Here is a 12014-nt window from a genome sequence, read left to right as displayed (position 1 = left end):
ATTAGAGGCCATCATGTCTTTTATGTTTAATTATTTATAAGAAAGTATAGTAAATCGTGTCTTTTTATCAAAAAGTTCTTTTTGTATTCTTTATTTAAGCCATTGTGTAACCTTTAGGTTAGTCTTTGTCTTCCAAGTTATTCTCATCTCTTAAATGGCTCATGGCATTTCTTTACTTTCTTAAGTACATTAAGTTGTTGGATTTTTTTACATGGTCATGATCTGGTAGATGGCAAGTATCACAGTTTTTGTTTTAGCAAGCAAGTCTCAAAGTAGTTGGCAAATATGTTTAAGGTAGAAGCAATGAGACCTGCTGAAGGAATAGAAAAAGTGAGATGTGAGGGGAAATAAGCTAAGAATGCTTGAGCTTGAGACTTGAGCAGTTATAAAAATGGTGGTATCCTTTGCTGAGCAGAGAAGACTGCATTAGGACCAGGTATAGGGGAAAAGGCCAAGCCTGCAGATTTAGGCATGCAAAGGTTTAGATGCATCTCCTGGAGATGTCAAGTAGCCTGTAGAATTTTGAGTTTGGGGGAAAGGTTGGGACTAGAGATACACGTTTGGGAATTGTCAGAATATAGATGGTATTTAAAGCCATAAGACTGGATGGGATGGGGCGCCTGGGTGGCTCAGTTGGTTAAGCGTCTGCCTTCGGCTCAGGTCATGATCCCGGAGTCCTGGGATCTAGTCCTACATCGGGCTCCCTGCTCGGCGGGGGGCCTGCTTCTCATTCTGACCCTCCCCCCTCTCATGCTTCTCTCTCTCTTTCTCACTCTCTTGCTCTCAAATAAATAAAATAAAATCTTGGGGGAAAAAAGACTGGATGGGATAACCATAGGAGTACATATCAATGGGGGAAAAAAAAGGTTGCTACGTCCTGGGATACTTCCGTATGTACAAGTAAGAGAAACAATTAGATGCAAGGTATGAGAAGAAAGGAGTTAGAGATCACTTACAGTTAGGACAACTGGAAGGCATTATCATTTATTTAAAAAATGAAAAAGAGACCTGGTTCAAGACGAAATGATATATTTAGTCCTTGACAGATTTTTGAAATACTGACCTGATAACCCAGTGGTACATCCTCAGCAGGCAATCAGAAATAGAGATCCAGTCCTCAGGAAGGAGTTAGTAACTAGAGCTAGAATTTGGAATTCCTTCCCCCAGGGGAGATAGTTGCAACCATAAAAGGCATTAAAGTTACCAAGGAAATGAGGAGGAAAAGTCATGTAGCAGATCAAGCCTATAGAAAATCTACCTTTTAGAAAAGTAGGAGAGAGAGAAGAGGACATATGAAGAAGATTAAGAAGGATGGGAGAGAACTAAGTGCCATATCATAAAGAGGCTGTGTAATGGCAAATGTAGTATGAGGCAAAGAAGGTGAAGCCTAGAAAAGGTCACAGTGTCAGAGAACAGATGATAAAATTGAGTCCCAGAGAAGCTAAATGACAAATCCAAGAAAACACATAGTCTTGGCAGAACCAGAATTCAAACCTGGATCTCATATATTTGTTTTTGTACTATATCTTATATAACAAATATATAAAACTAAGTCTCATTCAAATAAATTATGACCTTATAAATAAAAGAAGAATCCAGTTATTACAAAATAAAATTTGCTAATAATTTTTAACGATAATTGAATATTTAATGAACACTGATATGACAACCATCAATTCTTCACTTTAGGTTACAGGATGTGCATCTGTCACTTACCTTGTCGACCAGTGAAACCAAACATTATTGGAGAACAGGTAATCAGATGTTAGATTTCTTTTTAAATTTAGCCCTCTTTAAAGAAAGCATAATTTTTACTTGGCTTTAAGGCTGTGGACATATTTGGCAATGAGGTTTACTTTAAGATTTTTGTATGAGTGCTTTCAGATTATCATAGCATGAAAAATATGAGATATATGAAAAAAAGAGTTGCTGTATTGAACTTTTCATTGTGTAGTTTTTAATTTTCAGATAAATTTTTCCCTTGTGTTCAAAAGGAAAGTTACCCTATTTACTAATTTTGGAATGGAGAATTTAAATAAAAAGTAATATTTTTCTTTTAAAATAAATTTTGATTATGGAATAAGAGCCTTCAATTTCTATGTTTAGTAAATATCTTAGTATGTCAATTCATATTTACCTTCTCTATGCTCTTTCTTTTAATTTGTCAATGGACAGAATCAAGAAACTTTCTGAAATCTTAATAATATCTTTAAAAGTACTTATGTTCATTTTTAGGATACATTTAACTTTGGGGGGATACAAATTACAAAATATTTTTTAGTAATACTATCCTGAGTGCATATTAGCTTAAGAAGTCCTCGTTATTAATTTTTTTTCAGGTCACTAAAAAGAGTAAAATGCTGGGGAGAAAAAAACCCAAGCATTTCTTAAGCAGTAGTCAGGACAGTGGTTGGTCCATCAACCCTATCCAGGACATTTTGAATATGATAACGACAGTACTATAAGGAACCCTATGCAATGTTCTCGACTATTCTCTATTTGCTATTTGAGCCCAAGTAAATAGGAGGTAGAAGCTCTAAGGGTAAAAGGCATCAAAAGTAGGAAAAAGCCATTGGAGTAGTCTTTTTATTCTCAGCTAAATGAGAAATTATAAAGTGAAAATTTTTTACTTGGACTATTAGACTTTTTATTACGTTTTTAACATTCAGTGGTATGGTGAAACTAGCTCATATTTCTAGAAACCTTGAAAGCTGGTTGTTAAAAATGGCCATCATTAAAAATTAAATTGTATAAATTTTAAAGTGCATAAATTGTATTACAAACAAAGGTAGTGAGTACTCAAATCTCATTACTTCCTGATATCTATTTTACTGTTGTCCGTGTTCTTTATAAATATATTATATCTGCATGGTAACCATGCTCTCTAGTAGGATATTACACGTCTCTTCCCAGACTCACATTTAGTGATGTCACATCAGTAGCTTGAAATCTGACACAATTGTAGCTTGAAGTTGAACATGGTAGAGTACACATACCACAGAAAGCTGCAAACATTATAAATCAGGACTTTATTTTCCTGGAGAAAATTGTTACACAGTCCTGCTAATTTTATGCCATTTTTATAGGTGCTACTTATAGAAAATAGGGTACAGTTATATGCTGACTAGAATGAATGGGAAAAACAAATTAAAGTTGTAGTCTATTATAAAGTAAGTAAAAAGCATGTGTAAATATAGATAAGGAAGTGAAGATCCCTTCAAAGTTGGATGGCAATATTAATACCATCTTCTACACCATTAAGCCCAAGATACACTAAAATACTTAAATTTGCAATCTTAAATTTCTGTTTCATTGTCTTAGTAACTTATCTGTACATTTAAATTAAATACTCTGTTTGATAGATATCCAGTAAAATGGGCGCCCATTATCATTGTATCATTTGTTCAGCAACAATCACCAGAAGGACCGATATGCTGGGACATGTTAGGCGACATGTGAATAAAGGAGAGACGAAATCCAGGTATATTGCTGGTAAGTTGAGCAATCTCATTAACATATGTTCATAAGTAAATCCTTAAACAGTGGTCCAGTTATTCTTCTCAGACATCAGGTAGATAAAATATAGGGACTTAACCAAATCATTTAGTTAACTACTAATTCATTACTTCAGGTTTCGTTTTCTTTCTGTGAGGCGCCCAACAACATTCAGCTGTCCTCAGTTTAACAAATATATTTAATGTGGGTAAAAAAAGTGATTGATGCTAAAGTAAACATAGGTATCTTAATGAAAGATTATACATAGCTATGTTATACTTACTGTTGAAAAACACTGGAAGAAGGAAGTAGAGTTATATAAAGACCATTTATTATCCTGAAGTGATAATCAGGTTATCAATAGCTTGTTATTACTGAGGCAGCCCCTCTTAAGAATTAACAGAATGCCTGGGTGGCTCAGTTGGTTAAGCATCTGCCTTCGGCTCAGGTCATGATCTCAGGGTCCTGGGATCGAGTCCCACATCGGGCTTCTTGCTCAGCAGGGAGTCTACTTCTCCTCCTGCCTGCCGCTCTCCCTGCTTATGCGTGCTCTCTCTCTCTCTCTCTCTGACAAATAAAATCTTTAAAAAAAAGAATTAAGACCTCATGCCCTAAGGTATCCGTTGTATGTAATGAATTAATTTCTCTCATATACATCTAGAATGGTATTATGTACCTTTCTTTCAAGAATTGAAAAAAATACTGAAATAATTTTCTATAGAGCTTAATTTTCTCATAGAATCTGGTTTGAGAAAGGCTGATCTTTTGAGATATGTCACATGCCACTTTGGTAGGTGTAGAAGAATATAAAATACAATGCTAGGGAATGTTAACTGTGATTTGGCACTGTAAAAAGGGAAATATGGTTGCCATGTAGTTAACATTCTGATTACAATATTATCAAGAAATCCATACATAAAGAATCTGTATTTTTCCCCACAGAGATATATATGTCTCATTTCTTAAATATTTAAAATATACACACACAAACACATCAGTATTTCATTTGGGTTTATAGCTAAATGATTCTAATGTATACTAAATGTAGACTCTTTTTTTCCCCATTACTTCATACCCATTTGAATATAATTTATGTTTTATAATTGTAGTTATAAGAAAGTGTTCTGAAATCAAGCACGTTCAGGAAGTATAGTGATTCTTAGTCATCTGTGATGGTTTATGGAATGAAACAGAGATACTAACTTTATAACCATTATATCACAGTAAGATATATTTAGCAGCCAACCTATGTAGACACAGTATAGTGGTTGATGAACAATAAAGGTATTTTAGGATTTTGTTTTATTTTATTTTTTTAAGAATTTATTTATTTATTTGTCAGAGAGAGAGCGCACGCACAAGCAGGGCAGAGTGGCAGGCAGAGGGAGAAGCCGGCTCCATGATGAGCAAGGAGCCCAATGTGGGACTCAATCCCAGGACCCTAGGATCATGACCTAAGCCAAAGGCAAACGCTTAACCGACTGACCCACCCAGGAGTAGGAGTCCCAGATTTTGTTTTATTTTAGCCTTATTGTTCTTAACTAGGTTTCGTAATACAGATATATTGATGTTCTTGGCAGATAAGATTTTAACTTAATAAACTTTAATTCACCAAATACTTACTTGAGTGCGACTCTTTCCTAGAGACAGTACTGAATAAATCAGTTTTGGGTTGTTTTTCTTTTTTCGTTATTTACCTAATTGATTACATTAACAAAGTATTATAAAGGAAAGTTATTTCTTTTAATGTGTATTGTTTTAGATATTTAGAATTACTGTATTTCACTGGAAATCTTTTTTTTTTTTTCATTTTAGCTTCTGCTGCAAAACCACCTAATGAAATTTTGAAAGAGGCAGACACAGATGTACAAGTTTGTCCTAACTATTCTATACCTCAAAAAACAGATTCCTATTTTAATCCCAAAATGAAACTAAATCGGTAAGATAAATTGGAAAAAGGGTTATGGGATGTTTCAAATTATTACAGATTACCTTACCTTAATCTTTATGTTCTAATATAGTGAAATTTAAAACTAGGTACAGAATGAAAATCATCTGTTTTAGTATTTTCTCAGAATGATTTTCTTTTTTCCTACCAAACTAATTTCTTTCTCAGAGAGTAAAATAGGCCTAACTTTATATAATTAATGAACAGGCTGGTGCTTTTGTAGGCAATTTTATTTATGAAATCATTATTCATGGTGAATGCTTGTTTATAAAACCCAATTAGATTGATAGTTTAATTTCACAAATGTTTAGTTCCTGTACTACTAGGAAAGAAATATATTACTCGGTCATCTTTTAAAACAGGTCGTACAGTAAATAGGAACCCCAATTCTCACTATTCTTTTTTTTTTTGAGAGAATGTGTGAGCATGAGGTGGGGGAGGGGCAGAGGGAGAGGGAGAGAGAGAATCCTAAGCAGGCTTCACACCCTCCTCTGAGCCCAATGTGGGGCTTGATCTCACAACCCTGAGATCATGACCTGAGCCAAAATCAAGAGTCAGGATGCTTAACCGACTGAGCCATCCAGGCGCCCCATCTCACTGTTCTTAAATAAAATAAAATCTACAGTGATGGAGCCATATACAGTAAAATTATTTCAAATTGTTATACTTTCTTCTAGGCAGCTAATATTCTGTACCTTGGCTGCTTTGGCGGAGGAACGAAAACCTTTGGAATGTCTAGATGCCTTCGGAGCCACTGGTAAGTAATGCTTTTTTTGGAACCCCACTTTAATTATCAGATTTATGCAGTATTTTTTCTTAGAAAATTTATATGGGTATTCTATCTGGCAGAATATTTTGATTAAGAACCGAAACTTAAAGACCCATATATTTGAAATTTTGTGGAAAAATTTCAAATATATATAAAAGTAGACTATAAGAAATGAATCCTTTGCTATCTATCACTCACTCCAAAAATTATCAACTTACGCTTGTTCTTGTAGCTGTATCCCATGCACTTTCCCTCATAACTCCTTCCACCATCCTTCATCCCCATTATTTTGATACGAATCACTGATATGTCATTTGATCTGTAAATATTTCAGTTGGATCTCTAAAGATAAGGATTTTTATTTATTTATCTTTTTTAGGATTTTAAAAAAATAAAACCATGATACCATTATCAAATCTAAAAAAATTAAGAATAATTCTTTTAATATCATCAAATGTTAAATATGCCCAATTATCTCACAATTTTTTAAAAAAATCAAGTAGGAATTCAAATAAAGACTATTTCATTGTTTGATATGTCTAAATCTCTTCTTAATCTATACTCACTTCCATCATTTTGTTTGTATGTGTGATAATTATTTGTTGACATACAGCTTGTTTGCCTTATAGACTTTTCCAGAGTCTAGATTTTTGCTGATGGTATCTCCATGATTCTTGTAACATGTTCCTCTGTCTCCTGTATTTCTGTAAATTGGTAATTGGATTTTCAGGTTTGATCAGTTTCAGATACGATTTTCTTTTATTCAAGAATACTCGTTCACTGCAATCAGGAAGTACTTGATGTTTGGTTGTCTCTCTTTTTTTGTGATGCAATAAACTGCTTAGTCATTCGGCTGTGGGGTGAGAGGGAATTTTAAACACTGAGAACATTTTTCCCAAAAGAACTTAACAGTAAAGAAAAGGTAATAGAAAGGGTAGAACATTTCTAAGAAGCCACCTCTATGTAATCCAAGTTGTTTTTACCAGTAATAGGAGTATATTTTGGGGAATTTTGTAACAAAAGGATGAAAGCAGGAGTTAGCTGTCCTTTTTAAGTTCTCTTTGCAGGGAAAAGTAGTGGTTAAAAGCAATTTAATATCTTGCATAATTTGATCCCAACCTACTTTTCCAAATTTAATTGCCAGCATTTTCTCTTACACAACCCTTTTTCTTTATTCTTTTTTTTTTTTTTTTTACATTTAATCTATTTCACCCATCCTGTGACCCACCTCCCTTCTGGCAACCACCAATTTGTTCTCTTTATTTAAGAGTCTGCTTTTTTCTGTGTATTTTGTTTCTTAAATTCTACATATGAGTGAAATCATGGTATTTGCCTTTCCCTGTCTATTTCACTTAGCATTATACTCTCCAGGTCCGTCCATGTTGTTGCAACTGACAAGATCTCATTCTTTTTCATGGCTGAATAATGTTCCATTGTGTATGTATACTATCTTCTTTATTCATCTATCAATGGATACTTGGGTTGCTTCTATATCTTAGCCATTGTAAATAATGCTGCAGTAAACATAAGGATGCATATATCTTTTCGAATTAGTGTTTTCATTTTCTTTGGGTAAATTCCCAGTCAATTTCTTTTCTTCTTTGAGGAAACTCCGTACTGGTTCCCACAGTGGCCGCAGCAATTTACATTCTCATCAACAGTGAATGAGGGTTCGTTTTTCTTTGCATCCTCACCAACTGTTTTCTTTTTTCTTTTTTAATTATTTTTATTAACATATAATGTATTATTTGTTTCAGGGGTACAGGTCTGTGATTCATCAGTCTTACACAATTCACAGCGCTCACCATAGTACATACCCTCCCCATTGTCCATCACCCAGCCCTCCCATCCGTCCCACCCCCACCACTCCAGCAACCCTCAGTTTGTTTCCTCAGATTGTCTCTTATGGTTTGTCTTCCTCTCTGGTTTCATCTTGTTTCATTTTTCCCTTCTTTTCCCTATGATCCTCTGTCTTGTTTCTCAGTTCCTCATATCAGTGAGATCATATGATAATTGTCTTTCTCTAATTGACTTATTTCGCTTAGCATAATACCCTCTAGTTCCATCCACATCATTGCAAATGGCCAAGATTTCAAATTTTTGATGGCTGCATAATATTCCATTATATATATATATATACCACATCTTCTTTATCCATTCATCTGTTGATGGACATCTAGGCTCTTTCCATAGTTTGGCTATTGTGGACATTGCTGCTATAAACATTGGGGTGCACAGGCCCCTTCGGATCACTACATTTGTATCTTTGGGGTAAATACCCAATAGTGCAATTGCTGGGCCATAGCGTAGCTCTATTTTCAACTTTTTGAGGAACCTCCATACTGTTTTCCAGAGTGGCTGCACCAGCTTGCATTCCCACCAACAGTGTAGGAGGGTTCCCTTTTCTCCACATCCTCACCAACATCTGTCGTTCCCTGACTTGTTAATTTTAACCATTCTGACTGGTGTGAGGTGGTTTTGATTTGTATTTCCTTGATGCTGAGTGATGTTGAGCACTTTTTCATGTGTCTGTTGGCCATTTGGATTTCTTTGCAGAAATGTCTGTTCATGTCTTCTGCCCATTTCTTGATTGGATTATTCTTTGAGTGTTGAGTTTGAGAAGTTCTTTATAGATTTTGGATACTAGCCCTTTAGCTGATATGTTATTTGCAATTATCTTCTCCCATTCTGTCGGTTGTCTTTTGGTTTTGTTGACTGTTTCCTTTGCTGTGCAAAAGCTTTTTATCTTGAAATCCCAATAGTTCATTTTTGCCCTTGCTTCCCTTGCCTTTGGTAATGTTTCTAGGAAGAAGTTGCTGCGGCTGAGGTCGAAGAGGTTGCTGCCTGTGTTCTCTTCAAGGATTTTGATGGATTCCTATCTCACATTTAGGTCTTTCATCCATTTTGAGTCTATTTTTGTGTGTGGTGTAAGGAAATGGTCCAGTTTCATTCTTCTGCATGTGGCTGTCCAGTTCTCCCAACACCATTTGTTGAAGAGACTGTCTTTTTTCCATTGGACATTCTTTCCTGCTTTGTCGAAGATTAGTTGACCATAGAGTTGAGGGTCCATTTCTGGGCTCTCTGTTCTGTTCCATTGATGTGTGTGTCTGTTTTTGTGCCAGTACCATACTGTCTTAATGATTACAGTTTGTAACAGAGCTTGAAGTCCGGAATTGTGATGCCACCAGCTTTGCTTTTCTTTTTCAACATTCCTCTGGCTATTTGGGGTCTTTTCTGGTTCCGTACAAATTTTAGGATTATTACTCTCACTCTTTGCAGATGATACTATATCAAAGAAGAAGTTTGACTTCTTCTTTGACGATTCAGATGCCTTTTATTTCTTTTTGTTGTCTGATTGCTGAGGCTAGGACTTCTAGTACTATGTTGAATAGCAGTGGTGATAATGGACATCCCTGACGCGTTCCTGACCTTAGGGGAATAGCTCTCAGTTTTTCCCCATTGAGTATGATATTCGCTGTGGGTTTTTCATAGATGGCTTTTATGATATTGAGGTATGTACCCTCTATCCCTACACTGTGAAGAGTTTTAATCAAGAATGGATGCTGTACTTTGTCAGATGCTTTTTCTGCATCTATTGAGAAGATCATATGGTTCTTGTTCTTTCTTTTATTAATGTATCACATTGATTGATTTGCAGATGTTGAACCAACCTTGCAGCCCAGGAATAAATCCCACTTGGTCAGGGTGAATAATCCTTTTAATGTACTGTTGGATTCTATTGGCTAGTATCTTGATGAGAATTTTTGCATCCATGTTCATCAAGGATATTGGTCTGTAGTTCTCCTTTTTGATGGAGTCTTTGGTTTTGGGATCAAGGTAATGCTGGCCTCATAAAATGAGTTTGGAAGTTTTCCTTCCATTTCTACTTTTTGGAACAGTTTCAGATGAACAGGTATTTAATTTTTCTTTAAATGTTTGGTAGAATTCCCCTGGGAAGCCATCTGGCCCTGGGCTCTTGTTTGTTGGGAGATTTTTGATTACTGCTTCAATTTCCTTAGTGGTTATAGAGCCACTTTTAGGCTCCCTCTTTGCTTATAGGACCCCTTTCAATACTTATACTATAACCTCTCGAATTCTGCCCTCATGATCCAGTAATTGTTTATCTCTCTTTTTCTCAGCTTCTTTATTCTCCATCATTTGGTCTTCTGTATCACTAATTCTCTCTTCTGCCTCATTTATCCTAGCAGTTAGAGCCTCCATTTTTGATTGCACCTCATTAATATTTCTGGGGTCGTTGTTACCCTGTTCTGTTTCTGTTTTCTGCCCTTTCTGTTTCTTCCTGGTTCAGTTTTGGTAGTTGATACATCTCTAGGAATGCATCCATTTCTTTCAGATTGTCTAATTTGCTGGCATATAGTTGCTCATATGTTCCTGTAATTGTTTGTATTTCTTTGGTGTTGGTTGGGATCTCTCCTCTTTCATTCATGATTTTATTGATTTGGGTCCTTTCTCTTTTCTTTTTGATAAGTCTGGCCAGGGGTTTATCAATCTTGTCAATTCTTTCAAAGAACCAGTTCCCAGTTTCGTTGATCTGTTCTACTGTTCTTTTGGTTTCTATTTCATTGATTTCTGCTCTGATCTTTATTATTTCTCTTCTCCTGCTGGGTTTAGGCTTTATTTGCTGTTCTTTCTCCAGCTCCTTTAGGTGTAGGGTTAGGTTGTGTATTTGGGACCTTTCTTATTTCTTGAGAAAGGCTTGTATTGCTATATACTTTCCTCTTAGGACTGCCTTTGCTGCATCCCAAAGATTTTGAACGGTTGTGTTTTCATTTTCATTTGTTTCCATGAATTTTTTTAATTCTTCTTTAATTTCCTGGTTGACCCATTCATTCTTCAGTAGGATGCTCTTTAGCCTCCATGTATTTGAGTTCTTTCCAACTTTCCTCTCGTGATTGAGTTCTAGTTTCAAAGCACTGTGGTCTGAAAATATGCAGGGAATGATCCCAATCTTTTGGTACTGGTTGAGACCTGATTTGTCACCTAGGATGTGATCTATTCTGGAGAATGTTCCATGGGCACTAGAGAAGAATGTGTATTCTGTTGCTTTGGGATGGAATGTTCTGAATATATCTGTGAAGTCCATTTGGTCCAGTGTGTCATTTAAAGTCTTTATTTCCTTGTTGATCTTTTGCTTAGATGATCTGTCCATTTCAGTGAGGGGGGTGTTAAAGTCCCCTACTATTATTGTATTGTTGTCGATGTGTTTCTTTGATTTTGTTATTAATTGGCTTATATATTTGGCTGCTCCCATGTTAGGTGCATAAATAATTACAGTTGTTAGATCTTGTTGGATAGACCGTCTAAGTATGATACAGTGTCCTTCCTCATCTCTTATTATAGTCTTTGGTTTAAAATCTAATTTGTCTGATATAAGGGTTGCCACCTCAGCTTTCTTTTGGTGTCCATTATCATGGTAAATGGTTTTCCACCCCCTCACTTTCAATCTGGGGGTGTCTTTGGGTCTAAAATGAGTCTCTTGCAGACAGCATATCGATGGGTCTTGTTTTTTAATCCAATCTGATATCCTATGTCTTTTGATTGGGGCATTTAGCCCACTTACATTCAGGGTAACTATGGAAAGATATGAATTTAGTGCCATTTTATTGCTGTAAGGTGACTGTTACTGTATATTGTGTCTGTTCCTTTCTGGTTTATATTACTTTTAGGCTCCCTCTTTGCTTATAGGACCCCTTTCAATACTTCTTGTAGGGCTGGCTTCATGTCTATGAGTTCTTTTAGTTTTTGTTTGTCCTGGAAGCTTTTTACCTCTCCTTCTATTTT

At 35.6% G+C, this 12014-nt stretch overlaps 1 protein-coding gene across 1 annotated transcript in view; it reads left to right on the top strand.

Annotated features, from left to right (window-relative positions):
* Positions 1–12014, top strand: part of TRMT1L (tRNA methyltransferase 1 like) — a 53627-nt gene that overhangs the window by 8356 nt on the left and 33257 nt on the right. The window contains exons 4-7 of the mRNA XM_032393059.1: positions 1690–1754; positions 3363–3492; positions 5311–5434; positions 6121–6200. Of these exons, the coding sequence (XP_032248950.1) occupies positions 1690–1754; positions 3363–3492; positions 5311–5434; positions 6121–6200 (399 nt within the window). The remainder of the gene's footprint in view (positions 1–1689; positions 1755–3362; positions 3493–5310; positions 5435–6120; positions 6201–12014) is intronic.

This window comes from Phoca vitulina, unplaced genomic scaffold, assembly GCF_004348235.1.
Source record: "Phoca vitulina isolate PV1807 unplaced genomic scaffold, GSC_HSeal_1.0 scaffold71, whole genome shotgun sequence".
Taxonomy (NCBI): Eukaryota; Metazoa; Chordata; class Mammalia; order Carnivora; family Phocidae; genus Phoca; species Phoca vitulina.
Note: the sequence above shows the minus strand (reverse complement) of the source record. Positions and strands in the feature narration are given on the sequence as shown.